Below are 26654 nucleotides of genomic sequence, written 5' to 3' on the forward strand. Positions count from 1 at the left end.
ATCTGCCCTGAGTATCTCAAGTCTCTGGATGTTGTGGGGCTGTCTTGGTTGACACGCCTCTGCAGCATCACGTGGCGGTCGGGGACAGTGCCTCTGGAGTGGCAGACTGGGGTGGTGGTCCTTCTTTTTAAGAAAGGGGACCGGAGAGTGTGCTCCAATTATAGGGGAATCACACTTCTCAGCCTCCCAGGGAAGGTTTACTCCAGGGTACTGGAGAGGAGAATTCGACCAATAGTTGAACCTCAGATCCAGGAGGAACAATGCGGTTTTCGTCCTGGTTGCGGAACACTGGACCAGCTCTATACCCTTCATAGGGTGCTCGAGGGTTCATGGGAGTTTGCCCAACCAGTCCACATGTGCTTTGTGGATCTGGAGAAGGCATTCGACCATGTCCCCCATGGTATTCTGTGGGGGGTGCTTCAGGAGTATGGGGTTCGGGGCTCTTTGCTAAGGGCTGTCCAGTCCCTGTACGAACGGAGTAGGAGTCTGGTTCGCATTGCCAGCAGTAAGTCAGACCTATTCCCAGTGCATGTTGGACTCCGGCAGGGCTGCCCTTTGTCACCGGTTCTGTTCATAATTTTTATGGACAGAATTTCTAGGCGCAGCCAGGGGCCGGAAGGAATCCTGTTTGGGAACCACAGGATTTCATTTCTGCTTTTTGTGGATGATGTTGTCCTGTTGGCTTCTTCAAACCAGGACCTTCAGCATGCACTGGGGCGGTTTGCAGTCGAGTGTGAAGCATCTGGGATGAGAATCAGCACCTCCAAGTCCGAGGCCATGGTTCTCAACCGGAAAAGGGTGGCTTGCCCTCTCCAGGTTGGTGGAGAAGTCCTGCCTCAAGTGGAGGAGTTTAAGTATCTCGGGATCTTGTTCACGAGTGAGGGAAGGATGGAGCGTGAGATCGACAGGTGGATCGGTGCAGCCTCCACAGTGATGCAGTCGCTTTACCGGTCTGTCGTGGTGAAGAAGGAGCTGAGCCAAAAGGTGAAGCTCTCAATTTACCGGTCGATCTACGTTCCGACTCTCACCTATGGTCATGAGCTTTGGGTAATGACCGAAAGAACAAGATCGCGGATACAAGCGGCCGAAATTAGTTTCCTTCGCAGGGTGGCTGGGTGCTCCCTTAGAGATAGGGTGAGAAGCACAGTCACTCGGGAGGAGCTCGGAGTAGAGCCGCTGCTCCTCCACATCGAGAGGAATCAGCTGAGGTGGCTCGGGCATCTTTTTCGGATGCCTCCTGGACGCCTCCCTGGGGAGGTGTTCCAGGCACGTCCCCCCGGGAGGAGGCCCCGGGGAAGACCCAGGACACACTGGAGGGACTATGTCTCTCGGCTGGCCTGGGAACGCCTCGGTGTTCTTCCCGAGGAGCTGGCCGAGGTGTCTGGGGAAAGGGAAGTTTGGGCTTCCATGCTTAGACTGCTGCCTCCGTGACCCAGTCCCGGATAAAACGGAAGAAGACGAGACGAGACAAGACGAGACTTCATCATAATGGACAGATAATCCATAGTGGATGTCTGTTGGAAACCTATCATGAGAATTTAAGAAGGCAGGCCACATGTGTGCCAACCTACGAACATAAAAGATCTTATTCAAATGAATATAAAATAGCCTCCCAGTGTCTAGCTAGACACCTCACAGGAAGAAAATATTTGATGGTCTACTATGTCATGTGCTTGGAGTACACGTGTACTCTTTGCTAATGAAAAATGCATTTTGCCTGCAAGGGTTATAGCTGTTTACTAATAGATGGATGGGGATGCATGGGGTCTTGAGACTATGAATTCTGATTCAGAAAACAATTATTCAAACAAACACCCCAACAAAATTCTTCCTAAGCAAGCCAGGATGTAACATTATTCATTTTATAGCATGCTTTTTTGGTCTGAGCCTTTAAAGTAGACGGCCTTTTGATTTCATAAAATCTGTGAAATTTAGTTCCTTCTGAAACTTGGCCATTGTGATATATGTTTATTGCTGTAATATCTCACAAAATATCAGGCCATTCTGTGGCTGGGAAGTTATTTAATTTGAGGGGATTCCTGAGCAAATAATGTGTATGAAAACGCTCGTTTCACGCAGTCAAGCAAACAGAGGAAGTCCATGTGACATGCGCAGGTTTACCTTCTTCTTTTCCTTCTTCTTTTGGGTTTTACATCATGTGACATCCACAGTGTTGCGTTACTGCCATCTACAGGTTTACCTTGACCGTGCACTGACAGTTACAGCATTCTGTCGCTAAACAAACAGCTGATCACACCGAGGTGCTCGCTGACCGCCGATATTTATTAGTTTGGTCCTGTGTTTCCTTTCCTTCACAACATAATGTCTTTTCTTCTTGCTTTCCGTTACTGTAGTTGGTCTTTCACATTTCATTTGCATACTTACGTCCTCCATTTTCCTCTCCTGTTTCAAATTTGTATCCCACAATGCCTTGTGCGAACGGGGAAAGCTCACCATGTCATGCATGACGTAGTATCTTGAATTGGGTCATGCTGAAGCAGGAAAAAATAGCGGAGAGTTTAGGGCCACATGGCCCTAAATTCATTAATTGTTCTATTTTAAAAAAGCCTAATAAAATTGGAAGTCTGTGATTTGAATTCAGTGGCTTTCGGTCCACTAAACAAAAATAATTGGGTGTCGGGGAAAATTCTTTTTGTGACCTACACTTGAAACATCTGAAAGGCAGTCTAGCATTAAGTATATAAACTGAAACTGTGGTATAGCTGGGTAGATCACTGTAATCTCATTCCCAGTTTTTGGTGAAAAATGAGAAAAATTAAGTTGCCACAGTTTTTGCATTTTGCACGTGTCGAAAGTGCTACTGTTCCAACACAGTAGTATGACTCTTCTTGTCTTCTGGCTGGACTGCATTTCATTCACAGGTTACTACTGCATTAATGTTTCCATTAATAGAAGCCTTATTTCCTGGAGCTCCTATTTACTTGTCTGGCCAGATGGTAACTGAGTGAAATACTTGGTGCATTAAAGACACTCCTTATAAATCTATAAAAAAAGCACCTTGTTAATGTCATCAAATTCCCAAAATATTTTCATCAAGCCAAAGTCATGTCATAGTGTCTTCACTGGGAAAGCAGATGTTTCCAGTCACACACACAATCTGATTGGTCTTTTTTTTCTTCTTACTTTAAGTGCTGATATTACTGTAAAACTACTTGCAAATGAATGTATTAAATTAATGAATGAATTGTTTATATGTTCTCTCTCTCTCTCTATGTGTGTGTGCGCACGCACATATACATATACACACTCACCAGCCACTTTATTAGGAACACCCATACACCTGCTGTTTTATGCCGTTATCTAATCAGCCAATCCCTTGACAACAGCACAATGCATAAAATCATGCAGATACAAATCAAGAGCTTCAGTTAATGTTCACTTCTTCAAACATCAGAATGGGAAAAATTGTGATCTCAAAGTGTGACTTTCACTGTGGCATGGGTGTTGGTGCCAGATGGACTGGTTTGAGTATTTCAGAAACTGTTGATCTTCTGCGGTTTTCACACACAACAGTCTCTAGAGTTTACACAGAATGGTGCAAAAACAAACAAAAAAAACCCACTGAGTGAGTGACAGTTCTCATCTCATGTCATTATCTCTAGCCGCTTTATCCTGTTGACAGTTCTGTCAGCGGAAATGCCTTATTGATAAGAGAGGTCAAAGGAAAATGGCCAGATTGGTTTGAGCTGCCAGGCAAGATATAGTAACCCATAGCAACTCTCTACAACACTAGTGAGCAGAAAAGCATCTCAGCATACAACAGCAGAAGCTCACATTGGATTCCACTCCTGCAGCCAAGAACAGGAATCTTAGAATCAAGAACAAGTTCCTAAACCTTATGATTCATTTTAGATTAAAACCATCAGAGAATCATTTTGATCTTGAATTGTCTTCGCACCTCTTAAGACTCAGCTGGCACGAGCAGGACATAGTCTATTTCATTTATAACAGGGTCTGTCCTTAAAGGATCTTCACCATATAATATGACACCGAAAACATGTTATTGCACATTGTTAAGGAATTTTGTCCATATTTTATTGCGATGATCTCTGACAGTGTGATGAGTCACAATGTTAAAAGAAATCAGTAATCGCACCGTCTAAAATGGTCTTAAGACACTGCGTAGGACAAAATAAATGGCCATGTTTAATGTTTCATGTTTTATTCACGCCGCTTTGAATATCTGAAACTGCAGAAGAAATACAGTGTGAGACATTCTAAAGGATGTCCTCAGACAGTCCGAATAATCTCTTTTAGTCAGAGAGAAGTTAGATAGGGGCACGGTGGTGTAGTGGTTAGCGCTGTCACCTCACAGCAAGAAGGTCCGGGTTCGAGCCCCGTGGCCGGCGAGGGCCTTTCTGTGTGGAGTTTGCATGTTCTCCCCATGTCCGCGTGGGTTTCCTCCGGGTGCTCCGGTTTCCCCCCACAGTCCAAAGACATGCAGGTTAGGTTAACTGGTGACTCTAAATTGACCGAAGGTGTGAATGTGAGTGTGAATGGTTGTCTGTGTCTATGTGTCAGCCCTGTGATGACCTGGCGACTTGTCTAGGGTGTACCCCGCCTTTCGCCCGTAGTCAGCTGGGATAGGCTCCAGCTTGCCTGCGACCCTGTAGAACAGGATAAAGCGGCTAGAGATAATGAGATGAGATGAGAAGTCAGATAGGTGTGTGTGTAAACATGATAGCATCATTTTATAAGAAAAGCTACTTACCTTGCAAGGCCTTTGCATAGATCAGTCTTTCATATTTACTGTATCATAAGCCTGAGGAATGGAGGAGTGGCAGCTGCCATAATATGACACATAATGACAATGTGCTATTTTGATGCATCTTGCACGTCTTGCTAGTTATCTTATAAACAAAGGTTTTAGATAATAAGTGAATCCGTACAGTTCGTTAGAGATGCTTGTATCAAATCCCTGATATTAATTGGATTTGTTTTTGCAATGGTTTGATCTTTTCCAATCAGAGTTTCATGCTCATATGTAGCGTACTTTCTAGGCTTTACACACACACAGAGAGAGAGAGAGAGAGATCCCGAAAATGCTATCTGCTCATTGTGAAGTATCCCCCCCCAAAAAAAAAAAAAAAAAAATTGTCCCTCTGAGTTACATATCAATCCTGAGATCGAGATGCTGACCTCTTCTGCTCCTCGGACCTGCCTGATCCATCCTGATGCCCTGTGCCTGGTTGTAGTCTCATCACATCACTCCTGTGGAGGATGGCCCCATATGGACAGTTGAAAGTCACACTTGGAAGATGCTCTGGACACTTACAGTCATGCTTTTATGGCTGAGGACCATAGGCGGTTTTAAACGGGGGTCAGAGGGGGCCAGTGCCCCTGTAAAATTGCTCCTGGCCCCTGTTGTGGCCCCTGTGCTGAACAGATAATAAGATTTATTAATTTCGACGTGCGCTGGCTCGAAGATCGGAACTGACATGACAGAGTGTTCTACACGGACTCCTTAAAGCGCTACACGCACACTGTTACCTGCAGCAGAAAGACCAGCAGCAGCGCGAATTGTAAACTTCGGACGTGAGTGATAACAGCTGTCACGTCCGAAGTTTTTTGATTGAAAAGCCATCAGATACAGTAGCATTGACACGTTTCACTGAGCCATATAAAGAAGTATTTTTTGAGCTCTTTAGACTATGCAAAATAGCTGTGGCACTCCCAGTGAGATCTGCCTCTTGTGAGCGGAGTTTCTCCACTTTGAAACTGGTGAAGACCTACCTCCGATCCACCATTAGTGAGGAGCGTCTAAGCAATCTTGGTGTGCTCAGCATTGAATCCAGAAGGTCCAAGGCTTTGAACCTTGATGCATTTGTAATCGTTTCTCAAGGAGTCACAATCACAGAATCTTGTTGTTGTAGTGTTTCAGCCTGCTGTGAATGCTATAGGGTGATTCTGAGACCACTGTATGTGAATTTATTTTTTCTTTCTATTTTTCCCCCCTGCTGTACATAAAGAGTGAGATGACAGTGTGATTTAGATAAAGATAGTGATTGTACATTCAAGTCTCATGCTGTGAAAAAGAAAATTCATGCTGTGAATTTAAAAAGTGTCATTGGACAGATAAAAGGTTCATTGTATGCAAAAATAGAAATCTTATTTTACAAAAAAGAGAAACATGGTTTTAAGATTTATTGAGCACAATTTATTTTATGTTTAGGCTATTGAGACAGAATGTTTATCTCATTGTATTAATGCTCAATGTATTTTGTTTTGGTTTTAAATAAACTAAACTAAACTAAACATTTTGAACGCTTAAATATTGCCATGTTTTTTCCTTATATGTGCCCCCCTGAAAAAACACTGGCCCCACCTCGGCCCCCCTAGTAATTTTGGTCTAGAACCGCCACTGCTGAGGACTACAGTTGACTTGCTAACTTTAGGACTGCAGTTGTCATGAACAGTTTTGCACTCAAGTTTCCATCAATGAAGAGTTTATAACATCAACGAAACTGACTTCATGTTAAAACTGTTAATGTTATAGTCAGGCTGTCTGTTGTTGCCCAAATGAGGATGGGTTCCCTTTTGAGTCTGGTTCCTCTCGAGGTTTCTTCCTCATGTCGTCTGAGGGAGTTTTTCCTTGCCACCGTCGCCACAGGCTTGCTCATTGGGGATAGATTCGGGATAAAATTAGCTCATGTTTTAAGTCGTTCAAATTCTGTAAAGCTGCTTTGCGACAATGTTTATTGTTAAAGGCGCTCTACAAATAAACTTGACTATTTTAAAGTTCAGCAGTTGCATTTCTTTGCAAAGAAAACAGAAACATACCCAGTGCCTGCGCACATTGCTGCATTATAACAGCAGCACCCACACTGCAGTGATGTGCACTGCTACTCGATCACTTCCGTATTAAACAAAAATTCCAGTGATAAAACGGGGACGCCGCAGCATCAGGACCACGGACAGCGACGCTCTGAGACATGCACAGTGTCTCTGAGACGAGAAGTTTTCACTGAGGACAAACAAATACACTGATCCATATAGACAGGCCTGTTTATTATCATAATGCTCTTTTTCAGGATCTCACAAGGCACTGTAAAGGTGTACTTCTGAGGAGTTCTGTTTCACAGCTGCACCGTGTGTGCGTGAGAGAGAGAGAGAGAGAGAGAGACTAAACAAGCGAAACGCTTCTCAGAGGCTCTTTATGCAGCAGCATCATCAGGATCATCCATCCCTCAGAGCAGCAGCAGAACCGCGGAATTTCTCATCCGGATCACTTTGCTCCACCACTCCTGACTTTAATTGCATAAGTGGACTCTTCTATCTGAGAGCTCTCTCTCACTCTCTCACTCACACACACACACACACACACACACACACACACAGATGCCACTCCTCCGCCACCGGACCGGAATCTACTCTACTCAGATGCTGAATTTGTATCCATAACAACCACTGGTGCGAGTAAATCCTAGCGCTTTAACACGAGCCGTCTGATGTTTTTCCTGCTCAAGAAGAAGAAGGATGTTTCTACACTCAGTCGGCTCAGTGTAAAGGAAGACAGACGGATTGACTGATAGGTGAGGAGCTGAACGGAACCAAGGGGAACCTGTGCGGTGGTTTGTTTTTTTTTTTTTTCATCCTGCCTGTGACCAATTTGCGCATCTCAGCTGAGAACTCCAGTGCTGAAGGTCCGCAGGAATTATCCTTCTCTCTCTCTCTCTCTCTCTCTCTCTCTCTCTTACACACGCACGCACGCGTGTGTGCGCACACTCCTCAACCGAAGCGGCTCTGATCACTGATCTGATCTTTTGGTTTTGAATGTATTTCCGTCCTGGAGAATCTGATCTGAGCGCCCACGACACTGCGATGCCCGGCGGCCAGTGAGCAGTTTGCGCGTCGGGTCTTCTTCGTGCGCGGTGCAGCATGGCTCCGTGCCGCAGGGGCCGCGGCGGGCGGGAGATTTCGGTGTTTTTGTCCGGATGTCTGCTCCTATCCGCCACCGCCGCCAAGGTGTGCAACGACTACACGCGGCACGGTGCGGACACCGCCTGGTCCTCTAAAGACGTGCCGATCATGGTGCTGATGCCGATGAACGAGTCGGCGCTGATGAGCAGCATCAGCCAGGGCATCGAGCCCGCCGTGCAACTCGCCATCCGGCACATCCGCGAGTCACAGCAGTACTCCTTCTCACTCATCACCAAAATCTACGACACCGAGGTAAATTTGCTTGGCTTTGATTATTTTGTTTTGTTAGGTTTGGTTTGGCTTTAGATCACTCATGGGTGCCGTCCCAGCCCTGTGCATGCCAAAGTGCATCAAACCCAAGCTAAATAAAATAAAATAAAATGACCATCACGTCACAACAAATCCACCTTTTAATTTGGCACTGAAATCTAACCAGGTGGTTGGAACACGTGCAACTGGCGCCTGACGCAAGTCACTTTGCACACATGTGATTGTGCATTTAAAATATATTTTCAGTTTTATACCTAATTGTTATGGTACTTATACATGGTTCAGACCATTTGAATTCGAGCATTTGTTTACCTTACTGGTCCAGTTTAGAGCTGCTCAACTGAAGTCCATCACAAGGTTAGACTCAAATGCCCAGTTTACATTCCATTGCAATTTTCATGAACTAGCAACAATTACTTCTGTCTTAATCACTGTTTATTAAACAGCAGAGCAGAGCAGGGACTCCAGCCGGTTAGTTTTCGTTACACCTGAAGATGGCAGTCATTTATTGTGTTTTTTCCCCCCTGTGCTCGACCTATTGGCACCCTCAAGGATATGGAATGTAAATGTAATGACAGTACCTGTATTTAAATATCACAGACATACAGTCATGAAGTCAATGACGCATATAATAATAATAAATAATAATAATATATTGCTCAGAGGCAGCACGGTGGTGTAGTGGTTAGCGCTGTCGCCTCGCAGCAAGAAGGTCCGGGTTCGAGCCCCGTGGCCGGCGAGGGCCTTTCTGTGTGGAGTTTGCATGTTCTCCCTGTGTCTGCGTGGGTTTCCTCCGGGTGCTCCGGTTTCCCCCACAGTCCAAAGACATGCAGGTTAGGTTAACTGGTGACTCAAAATTGACCGTAGGTGTGAATGTGAGTGTGAATGGTTGTCTGTGTCTATGTGTCAGCCCTGTGATGACCTGGCGACTTGTCCAGGGTGTGCCCCGCCTTTCGCCTGTAGTCGGCTGGGATGGGCTCCAGCTTGCCTGCGACCCTGTAGAAGGATAAAGTGGCTAGAGATAATGAGATGAGATGAATAATATATTGCTCAGAGGCAGCACGGTGGTGTAGTGGTTAGCGCTGTCGCCTCGCAGCAAGAAGGTCCGGGTTCGAGCCCCGTGGCCGGCGAGGGCCTTTCTGTGTGGAGTTTGCATGTTCTCCCTGTGTCTGCGTGGGTTTCCTCTGGGTGCTCCGGTTTCCCCCACAGTCCAAAGACATGCAGGTTAGGTTAACTGGTGACTCTAAATTGAGCGTAGGTGTGAATGTGAGTGTGAATGGTTGTCTGTGTCTGTCAGCCCTGTGATGACCTGGCGACTTGTCCAGGGTGTACCCCGCCTTTCGCCCGTAGTCAGCTGGGATAGGCTCCAGCTTGCCTGCGACCCTGTAGGACAGGATAAAGCGGCTAGAGATAATGAGATGAGAATAATAATAATAATAATAATAACATATTGCTCGGTTAATTGCAAAGCCTATATTTAATGACCTGACACAAATCGTTTAAGATTAGAATCAACATATTGTAGGCTACATTTCGTGTCTTTAAACTAATAATACACAGTTGGATGGCACTATGGTTAGCACTGTCACGTCACAGCAAGCAGGTTCTGGGTTCGAACATGCTGGTCGACTGGGGCCTTTCTACTGTATGTGGCATGTTCTCCCCGTGCCTGCATGGGTTTCCTTCAGGTGCTCCGGTTTCCTCTCACAGTCCAAAGACATGTGGATTAGGTCAACTGGCCACTCTAAATTGCCCACAGGTTTGAATGTGAGTGAGAATGGTTTTCTGTCTCTCCGCGTTAGCCCACTGGAGACTTGTCCAGGGTGTACTGCGTTTCTCGCCCGATGTCAGCTGGGATTGGCTCCAGCTCACTCATGACCCACAATGGATAAGCAGGAGAGAAAATGAATGAATGAGAAGGGCACTCGGTAGAATGTATACCTCTGCCAAGCCACATCTTCAGATTTGCATCAAAATCTAATCAATTGTTCCTTGGCCCATGGCTCACCTTTCTGCAAAATCCATTCACCACTTTTTGAATTACGTTGGGAACAGACAAACATAGGTGAAAATGTAACCTCCTTCAACAAAGTTTGGCAGAGGTAATGAATGAATAATATACAGTTGGATATCTTCTCCAAACATACAGCATGTATTTCAAGTACAGGCGAAAGAATGGTTCCTTCTCACCAATGGATGAGAATTCCTCACTATGGGTTTGTGGTCAGAGATGGACAAAAATGCACTAAATAATAGTTTGGTACGCTATACAATAGAAAATATTTCATCGTTCACATTCATTCATTATCAGTAACTGCTTGGTCAGGGATGGGATGGATCCAGAGCAATCCTGGGAACACTGGGTGTGAGGCAGGAATACATCCTGAATGGGATGCCAGTCCATCACAGGGGAACATGTATACATACATTCACAGAGGGGCAATGTGGCATCGCTGATCCACTGGAATGACCAACTAGAAAAATATTTCAAAATAAAATATTAATCATAATAAAGTACAATGTGAATGCAGAAAGTCTTGTACAGAGGAAATGAGATCAGTATAGATCAGTAGTTGGTGAATATAAAGTTAGCTATCATTCTTGTCAATAATAATTAACACTAGTTCTGGGTATTCTTCAGAAAATACTCTAAGTCCTTGGTTCCTGAGTTTGTACACACGGTAAGCTGCTCTTAACGTGAAAGAGATTAACATAGCTCAAAGATCACAGCAGTGTTGTTCACGAGCTGGAATCTGCCTACTAGCTAGTGAAAGCATGGTGAAAAATGAACATTACTGATTATGTGAAATCCCTTAAACACTCATTAAACTCCCAGTAGTAACAGTCGTGGTTTCTGCCACATGCTAAGTAGAAGCAAATCCATCAAAACATTGCTTCCTCTATATTTTCTATTCCCTCTTTAATGTTATCAGTTTTTTTTGTTTCTAGCCACAGACTAGCTCTTGTGCAAGTGATGGGTCTCTAATCCACCAGAACAACACCAGCAGTTCCATGATACACAACATTTTGATAACCTGCAACCTTTTAATTTCAAATACCAGTCGTAGAGGAATCTTTTGCAATTTAAATACATATATCAGAAAAAAAACCCTGTTCATTCTTGCATGTGTTATGTGAAATTCAGACTTCTCAGGAACATTGTACGTCAGATGGTTAATATGAGTTAATTATCAATGTAAAGCTATGTGCAAATCACCAAGGCATTACAGAATGTGTAAATGTTCTCTCATTAAAATGGACCACCATGCACTAATTAAGGATCTACAGGCTTCGAACTAACTCATGCCATGGCTATATATGCTAATTTACATGAAATGTGTGATAAGAATTCCAGCGCAAGTGCAGTTGTAGCTTGGGTTAGTTTCATGTGTAAGTGCATTTTAATTTCACATAGTGGGTGTTGTGCAGCATAAACTGCTTAAAGGTAGACTAACTTTCAGATTTTTCAAGTGTAGGTCATAAAAAGAATTGTCCCTGACACCCAATTATTTTTGTTTAGTGGACTGAAAGCTACTGAATCCAAATCACAGGCTTCCAATTTTATTAGTTTTTTTTTAATAGAACCATTAATGAATTTAGAGCCATGTGGCTCTAAATTCTCTGCTATTATTTCTTGCTTCTCCATGACGCAATACAAGATACTACATCATGCATCATGTGGTGGGCTTTCCCTGTTCGCGCAAGGCATTGTGGGATACAATTTTGAAGCAGGAAAGGAAAATGGAGGACATGAGTGTGTGAATGAAATGTGAAAGACCGACTACAGTAGCAGAAAGCGAGAAGAAAAGATGTTATGTCGTGAAGGAAAGGAAACGCAGGACTAAACTAATAAATATTGGCGGTCGCGAGCACCTCGGTATGATCAGCTGTTTGTTTAGCGACAGAATGATGGAACTGTCAGTGCACGGTCAAGGTAAACCTGTAGATGGCAGTAATGCAACACTGTGGATGCCGCATGACATAAAACCCAAAAGAAGAAGAAGAAGACGACGGCAAAAGATAAACCTGCGCATACGCACACCGGACTTCCCCATCTGCTTGACTGTGCGAAGCGAGCGATTTCATACACATTATTTGCTCGGGAATCCCCTCAAATTAAATAACTTCCCAGCCACAGAATGGCCTCAGTTTTTGTTTTTAAAGATATTACAGAAATAAATGTACATCACAATGACCAAATCTCAGAGGGAACTAAATTTCACCGATTTTATGAAATCAAAAGGTCGTCTACTTTTAAGTCAATTATTCTGCCTTTTATGTTTGTCCAGCCTTTCCCTCCAAGTATCTCACACATGAGCAGGTGGGTGTGTCAGAGCGTGATGGCTATTTTTCAATTATTTTTGTCCCAGTCAGATACATTATGCAACACTAGAATAAAGCCAGGGTTGACTTTCTTTGCAGTTCATTCTTAGTGGTTCAAGAACAGTGTTATGCAGTTTTAATGTAGTGGAGCCAAACATCATATATACTGTATCATTAACTTAAGAGGGTGAAGACTGCAGACCCATTCAGCCTTCTTTTCAACCATGTGCATGTAGCATTTCAATGATCAGTGTAGAAGAAAATCTTCAGCAGTTGTCTCCATCACTCCATCACCTGTTTTTGTCTCTTAGTGGAAAGAGGTACACTACACATTTCTTGCAGCCCTGTCCAGGAATGCTCATCTCCTTAGTCATGCAATAACTTTTGCAATAAAATATCCTATAAATTTTGTGATACTTGTATAATATATTGTACAATGGCTCGTCAACAGATTAATACATGGACGTGTTTGTTATTCCCAGTTAAAAGTCACACAGAGCAAGCATGCACATCCAGAGAAAAGCAGGTGTTAATCGTGTAGCATGGGTCTGCCAGGATTTAACAGGCCAAATGTAAGTAATCAGTTCCAGACCATCTTTATCCCTTTATCCTTTCGCAGTAGAGCTGGTTGAATTTGCTCAGCTGGGCATGGGTTTCATTGCATCAGCCTGGTCTAAGGGTCTACATCCTAGACAGAACCAGTGAAGAGATTCATATAGACAGAATATATTCAGCATAAATAAGGTATACATTTCTATTCAATTCAATTTCATATAGGTACTATATGATTATGATGAACTTATGATGGACTGGGATCCCATTCAAGGCCATTTCCTACCATAGATAGTGCATATTCATTCATTCATTCATTCATTCATTCCATCCATCCATTATCTATAGCGCTTATTCATCAGGGTTGTGGGGGAAGCTGGACCCGATGATCTATTGTACTCTCGACTTCGGGCAGGTCACCAATCTATCACAATTTTAACACAGAGATGACACATATAGGCAATTTAGAGCAGCCTAATCCACATGCCTTTGCACTGTGGGAGGGAACTGGAGCTCCCAGAGGAAACTCATACAGGCATGGGGAGAACATGCACACTCCACACAGAAAGGTCCCAGTCGGCCATGAGGTTCAAACCCAGAACCTTCTTGCTGTGAGGTGACAGTCCTAACCACTGCACCATCATGACACCCACTCATTCATTTATCTTCATCAAATGCTTTTTCTTAATCAGGGTTGCGATGGATCTCGAGTCTCTGACAAGAACATTGGACATGAGGCAGGATGTCACCCTGGATTGGATGTCATTCTGTTGCAGGGTACCTGTATAGTACCTGAATTTTATAAGCACACATTTTTAGTGTGAGGCATGGGTTACATGTAGTGTTGTAGCCTTACAGCTCAAGGGTCCCTGGTTCAATCCAGAGTTGGGGTTGCTGTCTGTGTTGAGTTTCTGTACATGTTCTTCCCATGTCAATGTGGCTTTCTTCTGGGTTGTCTTCTTTCTTCCCACCTACCAAAAGTATGCCAGTAGGTGGATTGGTTAAGATAGGTGTGAATGTGTGTGCATGGTGCCATTTGATGGACTGGTGTTCCATCCAGGGTATATTCTTGCTTCACTCCCAATGTTCCCAGGATAGGCTCTGGATTTACCATGACCCTGACCAGGACAAAGCAGTTACTGAGTAACTTATGTTGAATACATACTGAGTGGTTGCAGATAGCATCCTAAAATTATACTGTACCTAAAAAAAGATAACCTGTTCTTCTCTGTCTCACTTATGGCCTTATGGTAGTACCAGCTTTTTCCTTTTTACTACAGAATGTACTTACCTCTCTGTGTGATGTCCTTTAAAATTGGTTATTGCAGTTGTAAAAAGCTTTATTTGGCTTTGCGAAGCTCTAATTTGCATCAGATCAAAGCACCCATTGAGATTAAGTGATAAATGAGGGACGAAGCTGTTTCAGCGAAAAGAAGAGAAAGAGAAAAGTGCAGGATATGGATTTCGTTATTGCCACAATTGAAGGACAAATAAGGATGCGACCTACCGGTACATCCTACACCTGTCACAAATATTTAACAGTTTGTATGGCCACTCAAGTGGGGAAAAGGGGTCTATCTCAACATTTAGATAATATACTTTTAGACCAGCTGTTTTGCTGAACAGTAACATTAATATTGTCACAAAGTGGAGGCATGTGGATGTAAGAACATGCATATATATTTTTTAAATATTAAAAATCCAAAACAGAAGAGAATTCATGGTCAGAAATTAGGCAGGGCCAATAGATCAGACAGAAAGAGTAATGCAGGATAAACAAAATCAAAGCCACCAAGTGATCCAAAAAACTCCAGGGATATGATCAGTCAGAAGAATCAAGCCCTTCATAATCACTTGACTAATCTAATGTCCACTTTGCTCTATTCATGTCTATTTGCTGTTTGCCCAACCTTTTGCTACTTCATATAAGCACTGTCTTAATCTCTGGCTTTGTTTGCTTGACGTACTTTAAGAAACTACCTGGAGTTGCATCCATTTCTCTGACAATCAGGACAGTGGTTACTGTTGAGGGAAAAAACTTTACTCCCCCCCCCCCCCCACACACACACCTTGGTCACTACCATGCAATAGCTAAGGCTGCTTAGAATAATTAGTCAAAGCAAGAGCTATATCATATCAGTTAGGCCAGTTTATAGACCCATAACTGTGTTTATGACTAGCAGTAAAACCCCAATCATAGTTCCTCTCTTATTCATGCTTTATACTTGTTTCTGTTACCTGTGGCTACCGGCTTGTCAGAAAGGGCTATTTTGTACAGGTACAGTACATATCTGTAGCTGTTTATCTGACCTTTAAAAGGTCAGGAAGTCAAACGTAGCGTTTGGAAAGAACAACAGCATGAATCTGTCAGCATGATGGCATACATATTGTTAGGAATGTTTGAATATTTTCTCTTTTTTTTGTCCTAAAGTAGTGTGCCTGTACAGTATTTCTATTGACATAAGACTTAACAAGTCTATGAAGTGGGCGGTACGGTGGTGTAGTGGTTAGCACTGTCGCCTCACAGCAAGAAGATTCTGGGTTCGAGTCCAATGGCCGACGGGGACCTGCATGTTCTCCCCGTGTCTGCGTGGGTTTCCTCCGGGTGCTCCGGTTTCCCCCACAGTCCAAAGACATGCAGGTTAGGCTAATTGGTGGCTCTAAATTGACCGTAGGTGTGAATGGTTGTGTCTATGCGTCACTCCTGTGATGATCTGGCAACTTGTCCAGGGTGTATCCTGCCTCTCGGCTATAGTCAGCTGGGATAGGCTCCAGCTTGCCCACGACCCTGCACAGGATAAGTGGTTATGGATAATGGATGGATGGAAGTCTATGAAATCTAGGAATTTAGTGAGTAAAATAATATACATCTACAGTTCTATGAGTACCCATGTCTATCCTTCTTTCTGAAAACACTATCAAATTTGAACAGTGGTATATGCATCAGGTCAGCTCCATCACTCCAAATAGTCCTAATTGTTTAATATTGCCTTATCCAACAGTGATCCTCTTATATTAGTGCCTTCCCTTAAAAAAAAGTAGCTTTTTCTTATAGAATTAAGTTAACTGTTCGTCATGTAGATGTTGGAGTGGGGTGTTAATTGCTGACCTTTCACTGACTCGTTGCCATAGCCTTGAGTCAAGAGTCTAAGGCCAAGTTTACATTAGACCGTATCTGTCTCGTTTTCTTCGCGGATGCACTGTCCGTTTACATTAAACCGCCGGGAAACGGGAATCCGCCAGGGTCCACGTATTCAATCCAGATCGTGTCAGCTCCGGTGCTGTGTAAACATTGAGATACGCGGATACGCTGTGCTGAGCTCTAGCTGGCGTCGTCATTGGACAACGTCACTGTGACATCCACCTTCCTGATTCGCTGGCGTTGGTCATGTGACGCGACTGCTGAAAAACGGCGCCGACTTCCGCCTTGTATCACCTTTCATTAAAGAGTATAAAAGTATGAAAATACTGCAAATACTGATGCAAATACTGCCCATTGTGTAGTTATGATTGTCTTTAGGCTTGCCATCCTTCCACTTGCAAGTGGTAAGTGATATGCGCTGGGATCACACACACAGCGGCTCAGTCCCGAATCGTGGCTCGCGCACTTCACTCGCACGCTCTGTGAGCTGCGCAAGGCCGGAGTGCGCACCCTCCAGAGGGCACTCGCTGTTCAGGGCGGAGTGATTTGGAGCGCAGGATGCCTGCGGAGCCGAGCGTATCCGTGTATTGGCGTTGCTGTGTGCACGCAAATCGTGTATTGGTGTTGCTGTGTGCACACTAATCGTTTTAAAAACGTTAATCTGATGATCCGCTGATACGGTCTAATGTAAACATGGGCTAATGCTCCCACAGTACTCCCCTAACCCAGAGGATCTCTGCCCTGAGCCTTCATTTACATTTTTTAATATAAGCAGTTGGGCGGCACGGTGGTGTCGTGGTTAGCACTGTCGCCTCGCAGCAAGAAGGTCCTGGGTTTGAGCCCAGTGGCCGACAGGGACCTTTCTGTTTGGAGTTTGCATGGTCTCCCCGTGTCTGCGTGGGTTTCCTCCGGGTGTTCCAGTTTCCCCCACAGTCCAAAGACATGCAGGTTAGGCTAATTGGTGGCTCTAAATTGACTGTAGGTGTGAATGTGAGTGTGAATGATTGTCTGTGTCTATGTGTCAGCCCTGCGATGACCTGGCGACTTGTCCAGGATGTACCCCGCCTCTTGCCCATAGTCAGCTGGGATAGGCTCCAGCTTGCCTGCGACCCTGTAGGACAGGATAAGCGGCTACAGATAATGGATGGATGGATGAATTTAAGCAGTCATGTTATTATTCTACCATTGGCTTTAGATAACACAGTACACTTATCCTCCAGTTTAAGTATTTCTCATAAATCCTAGCTTGTGAGAAAAGCTCGGAAAGTGAGGGCTGGGTGCTGGGATTTTCTTACAACTTAATTTGTATAAAATAGCATTTAATATTAATTTGTCCATTTTTTTTCGAATATCATGTTCATACAATAACTGCCTGACCTAAACATGAACATTAGACATGAACACTCCAGTTATATTTTTAGAATATACACTTTTCCTTTTGGTAAGCCAACAAATGTGATGAGAGATTATTTCAAAAGCTGCTGGACATGAGCATCTGGTTGCAATTAAAGTAAAACCAGAATCTACCAGATTGGTTTTGCAGCAAAGGATCAGAGGTGCTTTGGTCTAAGGGAAAGCCTGGTGATGGTGCAAGAGCTAGCTAGTCACCCAAATTTCCTTTTTCAGTAGCCAAAATGCTACAGGGTAACTGGACCCTGCCTGAGTGTGGCCTCACATGTCGGTCAATGAAATCTTACATCAGAGAGTTTTTCATACATTTTATACATATGCAGATAAAGATATTTGGAACCAATAATTGATATAAATACACATTTCTGACAAATAGACATGTTAGTTGGTTCCTACTTTACACATACAAATTGAATGATGTTTAATAAGCATTAATATCGTTAATACTGCAGTAAGTATTTCTATGTAAACTAGTCATTCCTTAGATTACTATATTCAAATAAAGAAAAAGTTAATAAACTTTTGATTAGTCTGTGAACGTTCTTCAGTCTGGGGAAAATGGTTGACTTTCATTAGACTTCCTCTGAGTGTTTCTTTAATTACTCATCTTGAGCTTTAACTGGGGTTTTCACCAAACGTTGATAACTCCAGTCCATTGAGCGATAGTATCCAGGGTTTTTTTTGTATTAGATGGCATGTTACCATGGTTACATATAACCATCATGTTAATGAAAAACCTATACATGCACTTGAATTCAGTGCATGCTCTGTCATCCCTCAGACTGTGCTGAATTTAGAGGATGTGGACAGGAAAGGGTGTTGTCATTAGAGATTGAGCAAATGCCATATGAACACTGTCTTTCTCCTGGGGCTAGCACTGAGTAATAAGTGGAAAGTTTGTCCTTGTCAGTCCTTTAATTATATTAAATCTGGTGTAATTCCTGGACAGAAGGGAAAGTGCTGCTGCTGTCCTCATTGAGTGTGTGCATGTGTAAGCATGGGACTATGTCTCTTTAATGACATTGGACCACAGTGAAGGGTACACAAAAACGTACAAGTAAAAGGAAAATGTATTCCATAAATGAAAGGCTTACAGAAGTGAAAAGGAGCTAGTCTACTATATGTTGCGCAGATGAGTGTCTTAAAGAGTGACAGAATAATGAGCCACAATAAGCTTTTTACAGTGCTATTCAAACTAGACTTTTGCCATGTGTTTGTTGAGTGTATGTGTTATTGTTGTGTGTAAGGAGAGCAGCAAAGTAAGAATTTCATTGCATTGTCTGAACCTCCATGTTTTTACTATGCATATGACCAGTGCTTAATTTGTGAAGTGGGAGGTCCCGGAACGCCAAATATTTTCAAATACATTTTCGTGAGGGCGGCACGGTGGTGTAGTGGTTAGCGCTGTCGCCTCACAGCAAGAAGGTCCTGGGTTCGAACCCCGGGTCCGGCGAGGGCCTTTCTGTGTGGAGTTTGCATGTTCTCCCCGTGTCCGCGTGGGTTTCCTCCGGGTGCTCCGGTTTCCCCCACAGTCCAAAGACATGCAGGTTAGGTTAACTGGTGACTCTAAATTGACCGTAGGTGTGAGTGTGAATGGTTGTCTGTGTCTATGTGTCAGCCCTGTGATGACCTGGCGACTTGTCCAGGGTGTACCCCGCCTTTCGCCCGTAGTCAGCTGGGATAGGCTCCAGCTTGCCTGCGACCCTGTAGAAGGATAAAGCGGCTAGAGATAATGAGATGAGATGAGACATTTTCGTGAGAGCCATTGTAACGGTTTGTATGGGTGGGTGGAGCACAGAGGACGGCAGGACAGAGATCAGGTTCAGAAATAGGGCTTTTATTGCCACGCTTTTCAGTCTAACAACTTTAAGCAAAATAGACACACACACGACCGGCGTCTGGTTCGGGAATGAGCCCCTCTGCTCTCGCTCTCCCTCCCTAAATAGGGCGCGGTCACTGGGAAGACACACACAAACACAGGTTAATTGCAGTCAGGTGTAGTGATTCTGCCACTTACCTTCCCTGACTCCGCCCTCCTGTCACAGACCGGCGCTTGACCACGCCCCCGCTGCCACAGCCATATATAAAAAGTGACGCTGAATACAACTAAAATGCATTTTTACGTATGACCAACAATTTGAGTGTAATATATTCTTTTTCATAATGAAGAGGCTCTTGACATGCCGTCTTCCTCCTGTCCCCCGCTGAATATTTTGACGTAAACGTAGCTTGGCGTGTTTCGAAGTGCCGTTTTATTTCATTGTTTCATCAATGCAATCTTGTCATTGTATAGGCCTATTGGACACAAAGCAGGACCCTCTCACCCCACAAAGGCGAATTCCTCTGTCCATTCCTGTTGAAATGTACGGTAGCCTACCAGTCACCTTTTTTCCCTTTTCGCCATGTTCTTTGTCAAAAGGCTTTGCTTTGCGGACAGCTAACTGACTTTTTCATTAAATGGAGGTGTACTTCTTGATCTCAATGTGAGCTGATTAATCTGCAAGCCAGATGCAGTCACCAAAAGAGCCACATCTGGCTCCCGAGCCATTGCAGACCCCTGCGTTAAGGCAACAACTGGATCAACAATTAACAAATCAAACACAGGTTACAATATATTGATGGCCATAATAAAACACAGCAGAGTAAAGACTTAATCTTGCTTGTGTATCTGACTGAGATTATAAAGAAAGTAAATAAATAAAACGGTCCTGGCACTTGCACCCACAACGCAGCCCCATAGACCGTAGAACGCATTTGAACAATAGACCTACCACGTGTCGACCGACCCGGCAGTGGCCCCGCTTGGCAAAATAATAATAATATCAGATATTATGATCTTAGGACGGCACGGTGGTGTAGTGGTTAGCGCTGTCGCCTCACAGCAAGAAGGTCCTGGGTTCGAGCCCCGGGGCCGGCGAGGGCCTTTCTGTGTGGAGTTTGCATGTTCTCCCCGTGTCCGCGTGGGTTTCCTCCGGGTGCTCCGGTTTCCCCCACAGTCCAAAGACATGCAGGTTAGGTTAACTGATGACTCTAAATTGACCGTAGTTGTGAATGTGAGTGTGAATGGTTGTCTGTGTCTATGTGTCAGCCCTGTGATGACCTGGCGACTTGTCCAGGGCGTACCCCGCCTTTCGCCCGTAGTCAGCTGGGATAGGCTCCAGCTTGCCTGCGACCCTGTAGAAGGATAAAGCGGCTAGAGATAATGAGATGAGATGAGATGAGTTGTAGACAGTTATATGTTGTGATATTCTGTTATAAAATATAATTTTTTATTAGGCTATATATTAAATTATCTATTAAATTTATATTCTAAAATAACAGACTGTACTCATATCACAACCAGTTTATTTCACCATTGGAGATCAGATCACACAAGACATGAGTTAAATGACTCATTTTAAGGATTTAAGTAGGGTATTTAAAAGCATAGCCTAGGATTTCAAGCATATTTCAAGTTTAAAAGCAGTGCCAGCAAACATAAGTGCAATCAATTCAAGTAATAGTTAAGAAATAAAGGGTTTACAAAACAAGTTGGAGAATTCATTTTAAGGATTCAAATTTTACTATATTCCAAGGATTCAAGTAGCAGCCATAAGTGCAATCGATTCAAGTAATGGGTAAGTAATAACGGGTTTTTAAAAAGTGACGTGAACCATTTTTTCTTTTTCTTTTTTAAGTAACACGGTTAATTCTTTTCTTAAGTAATAACGAGTTGACATGTAACGTTTTTTTTTTCAGGGCAGCGATCCGCCTACACCCTTCACATAGCCAAGGATTTGTTATGTAACTGGGATTGTTCGCAGGTGCTCGGCAGGTTCAGGATGCACCGGCGCTTTGCCAGCCCATTGGAGCTCTCTCGGGTTGCTCCATCGCGGGTGGGATCCTGCGCTGCCTGTGTAAAATGTCTGTAGAGGGCAGGGTAATGTTTAGGATCCGGCTGTCCTGGGACTTTGAAAAATTTTAGTAAGCTTTCTTGTTTTTTTTTGCCATTTTTTCCACAGCGCAAGCTAACGGCTACAAATAACCCGGAGTTCTATTGAGCGGAAGTATACACCCCATGTCCCCTCCCCCTTCCCCTTTCGCATAGATTTTGTGGATGTCATAGGAGAGAAATCAACAACAGATATCAAAATCAAAACCGAACACTAAACAAATTTTTATTTACTTATTTATTTAATTTATCGTTTAATTTTTTTTCCCTTTGTGATGGTCACGGAGGTGGTCTGATCCACTTAAATAGCTGCCGGAACACCGAATGAAATGAAAATAGCTGCCGGATCCGACGACAGAGGTTCCGGATCTTGTTCCGTCATGTTCCGGCTCAAATTAAGCCCTGCATATGACAGTAAGCTTCTTGAATCTTGAACTAATCATTTTAGCCGAATCTCATTTATCACATCATCCAGTTTCTTCATGGAAGGTTAAAAAAAAGTAATAGAAACCACCATTTATCAGTGAACGATGCCAATCATTATTTTTTCTTATTATATTTTGATGAAGTTTCCCCCAAAATTTGTTCTTGCCAATTCTCACCCACTAACTCGGCTAACTCTCCCCTGTCATACAACAGCGACCAACCACGGACAAATATGTGCTTCGTTTGAGACATGTGATGCCAACCTCCACATCTTTTTTGAACTGCTGTTCATGCTGCATTACAGGACAGACTGATCTTCTCAGAGGAAAGCACTAGCTGCCCTTTTCTGTATACGCCCAATTAACAGTAGGACAGAGTAATGGCATCCTTCTCATCCACACAGCATGGCCAATTTTAATTCCCAGCCATGGGTGACTGGGGCATTGTCTGGATTTGAACTCTTGATCTCCCAAAGATAGTGTGCTAGATAACACTTTTCTGTTGTACCACTAAGTTTTATATGTTTTAAAACTTTCCACAAAGGCTGTCAGAATTTTAGACACAAATGCATTTATCTTGACTGTTGCCAGGACCTTCCCTAATCTCAAAATGTGCAAGAGGCCGTTCTGTATCAAAATATGTGGGTCAAAATGTAGGTTTTGTCCCAGACCCTACTTACTTTTGTGCTGAAGTTGGAAACTTCTAAACTCTAGTCTGTTCCTTGAAATTCCAAACCCATTCTTGCTTAAAGGGGTACCAAATATAATATATACAGTTGCTGATGTGACAAAGTAACGTATTCTTAAGTATTCTATCAAATTTATATACTAGAAAACAACGAAATATCTTGGTAATTGTAAATATAATAGTCGGTACGCTAAACGGCACAAGAGTCGCCATTTTTAAAAGACCGTGACGTCAGCCCTACCCACTGCACTAGGAGAGAAGCGTGTAATCATGGCGTCGGACGCATCAAGTGAAAGCGACAGCTCTGTCGAATCATACGAAGAGATCCCGCAAGACACACTGCAAGCAGGCTATGGCTTAGAAGGGTACCAGTTTGAACCTAGGAGAGGTACTCTCGACTCCGGTGATGAAATAAGAGAAGAAAGCTCGGATGACGGCGAGGGTGAGACTGATGCTGACCATGGGCATGGCGAGCGTGGGGCAGAGCGTCTGCGTGCAGGTGACACGGCGTGGTGCTCGTACGGAAAATGTAATGTGGAGTTGCTCACGAGTCCAGCAGAATTTATTTGCTGCAATGAGATAGGCGCCACCCGTGGACTTGCGAAATCGTCGCAAGAGGCAGAAACAGGTATTTCACACGTGCTATTCCCAACCTCAGTGAGCCAACACAACTGGGCACATACATACGTCATGAGTGTTACGCAGAGAAAATGAACGTGCATTCTGATTGGATAAAATTAATATCATGGCGGGCTGTTCAAACTGCGGAAATACAGTGGGGCAAAAAAGTATTTAGTCAGCCACCAATTGTGCAAGTTCTCCCACTTAAAAAGATGAGCGAGGCCTGTAATTTTCATCATAGGTACACTTCAACTATGAGAGACAGAATGGGGGGAAAGAATCCAGGAAATCACATTGTAGGATTTTTAATGAATTAATTGGTAAATTCCTCGGTAAAATAAGTATTCGGTCACCTACAAACAAGCAAGATTTCTGGCTCTCACAGACCTGTAACTTCTTCTTTAAGAGGCTCCTCTGTCTTCCACTCGTTACCTGTATTAATGGTACCTGTTTGAACTCGTTATCAGTATAAAAGACACCTGTCCACAACCTCAAACAGTCACACTCCAAACTCCACTATGGCCAAGACCAAAGAGCTGTCAAAGGACACCAGAAACAAAATTGTAGACCTGCACCAGGCTGGGAAGACTGAATCTGCAATAGGTAAGCAGCTTGGTGTGAAGAAATCAACTGTGGGAGCAATTATTAGAAAATGGAAGACATACAAGACCACTGATGATCTCCCTCGATCTGGGGCTCCATGCAAGATCTCACCCCGTGGGGTCAAAATGATCACAAGAACGGTGAGCAAAAATCCCAGAACCACACGGGGGGACCTAGTGAATGACCTGCAGAGAGCTGGGACCAAAGTAACAAAGCTACCATCAGTAACACACTACGCCGCCAGGGACTCAAATCCTGCAGTGCCAGACGTGTCGCCCTACTTAAGCCAGTACATGTCCAGGCCCGTCTGAAGTTTGCTAGAGAGCATTTGGATGATCCAGAAGAGGATTGGGAGAATGTCATATGGTCAGATGAAACCAAAATATAACTTTTTGGTAAAAACTCAACTTGTCGTGTTTGGAGGAGAAAGAATGCTGAGTTGCATCCAAAGAACACCATACCTACTGTGAAGCATGGGAGTGGAAACATCATGCTTTGGGGCTGTTTTTCTGCAAACGGACCAGGACAACTGATCCGTGTAAAGGAAGAATGAATGGGGCCATGTATCGTGAGATTTTGAGTGAAAACCTCCTTCCATTAACAAGGGCATTTAAGATGAAACGTGGCTGGGTCTTTCAGCATGACAATGATCCCAAACACACCGCCTGGGCAACGAAGGAGTGGCTTCGTAAGAAGCATTTCAAGGTCCTGGAGTGGCCTAGCCAGTCTCCAGATCTCAACCCCACAGAAAATCTTTGGAGGGAGTTGAAAGTCCGTGTTGCCCAGCGACAGCCCCAAAACATCACTGCTCTAGAGGAGATCTGCATGGAGGAATGGGCCAAAATACCAGCAACAGTGTGTGAAAACCTTGTGAAGACTTACAGAAAACGTTTGACCTCTGTCATTGCCAATAAAGGGTATATAACAAAGTATTGAGATGAACTTTTGTTATTGACCAAATACTTATTTTCCACCATAATTTGCAAATAAATTCTTTAAAAATCAGACAATGTGATTTTCTGGATTTTTTTTTCTCATTCTGTCTCTCATAGTTGAAGTGCACCTATGATGAAAATTACAGGCCTCTCTCATCTTTTTAAGTGGGAGAACTTGCACAATTGGTGACTGACTAAATACTTTTTTGCCCCACTGTAGTTTGCTCGAGCTACTTTCAAAACACTATAACTTTCCAACCTTAGAACAAAAAACTTTTGTAAGTCTTGAATAAGGTTCATCAATGTGTGTTTTATTGTTATATTTACTCTATATATTGCCCTCTGTTCCCCTTTAACTGGATTTGGGACTGTTTTACATCTTTAAGAAGAAGAAGACTTTATTTGTCACATGCACACTCAAGCACAGTGAAATTCGTCCTCTGCATTTAACCCATCTGAAGCAGTGAACACACACATGCACACACACAAGTGAGCAATGAGAACACGCACATACTCAGAGCAGTGGGCAGCTATGCTACAGCACCCGGGGAGCAGTTGGGGGTTAGGTGCTTTGCTCAAGGGCACTTCAGCCCAAGGCCACCCCATGTTAACCTAACCGCATGTCTTTCAACTGTGGGGGAAACCGGAGCACCCAGAGGAAAGGCCCCCATCGGCCGCTGGGCTCAAACCCAGAACCTTCTTGCTGTGATGCGACAGTGCTGACCACTACACCACCATGCTGCCCAGAGCACAGGGAATATTGTAATAACAAACCAGTATTTTGGTTTCTGAATGATGTAGAATGTTTGGTTTGCTTTGTTACAGTGCAAGATTTACTGTAAGGGCTGTGTCATGATCACATGACCACTTGACACATGACCTCTGTTATTTGCATCATGGTATATTCTGCTCCAGAATGTAATGGAAATTAACTTTAGACAATGTCTTGCAGCCCAAAAAGGTCTGTGAATGATGTTATTTATGGTCTTTTCCATATCCCTGTAAAAACATCCCTACACAGTAAGTTATGGGTCAGGTATTAATTACTGATTCATCTCATCTCATTATCTCTAGCCGCTTTATCCTTCTACAGGGTCGCAGGCAAGCTGGAGCCTATCCCAGCTGACTATGGGCGAAAGGCGGGGTACACCCTGGACAAGTCGTCAGGTCATCACAGGGCTGACACATAGACACAGACAACCATTCACACTCACATTCACACCTACGGTCAATTTAGAGTCACCAGTTAACCTAACCTGCATGTCTTTGGACTGTGGGGGAAGCCGGAGCACCCGGAGGAAACCCACACGGACATGGGGAGAACATGCAAACTCCGCACAGAAAGGCCCTCACCGGCCACGGGGCTCGAACCCGGACCTTCTTGCTGTGAGGCGACAGCGCTAACCACTACACCACCGTGCCGCCCATTACTGATTCAATTCAGTTAAATTTATTTTTATTTGTATAACACCTTGAACAGCAGACATTGTCACAAAGCAGCTTTAGATCTAGACCCTGAATGAGGAACTAGTGGCAAGACTGGCAAAGGAAAATCTCTCTGAGACAGCACAATAAAGAAACTCTGAGACGAACAAGACTCAAAAGAGAACTATTGACAACACTGAAATGCCATTTTGATTTCTGGATTGTGATAAATTACAGTATAGCTGTACTCAGATCATACAGAAATGAACAGTATTGATTGTGTTCATAATTTACAGTATAATATATGTATAGACTTTCAGTACGGCATAGTGTAAAACAGGTTAAAGCAAACATTGCAATGCAGTGTGTAGAAATAATGGTTTGTGAT

At 43.6% G+C, this 26654-nt stretch overlaps 1 protein-coding gene across 1 annotated transcript in view; it reads left to right on the plus strand.

Annotated features, from left to right (window-relative positions):
• Positions 1–7899: 7899 nt before the first annotated feature.
• Positions 7900–26654, plus strand: part of gabbr2 (gamma-aminobutyric acid (GABA) B receptor, 2) — a 428647-nt gene continuing 409892 nt past the window's right edge. The window contains exon 1 of the mRNA XM_060942775.1: positions 7900–8193. Within this exon, the coding sequence (XP_060798758.1) occupies positions 7900–8193 (294 nt within the window). The remainder of the gene's footprint in view (positions 8194–26654) is intronic.

Source organism: Neoarius graeffei, chromosome 16 (assembly GCF_027579695.1).
Source record: "Neoarius graeffei isolate fNeoGra1 chromosome 16, fNeoGra1.pri, whole genome shotgun sequence".
Lineage (NCBI taxonomy): Eukaryota > Metazoa > Chordata > Actinopteri > Siluriformes > Ariidae > Neoarius > Neoarius graeffei.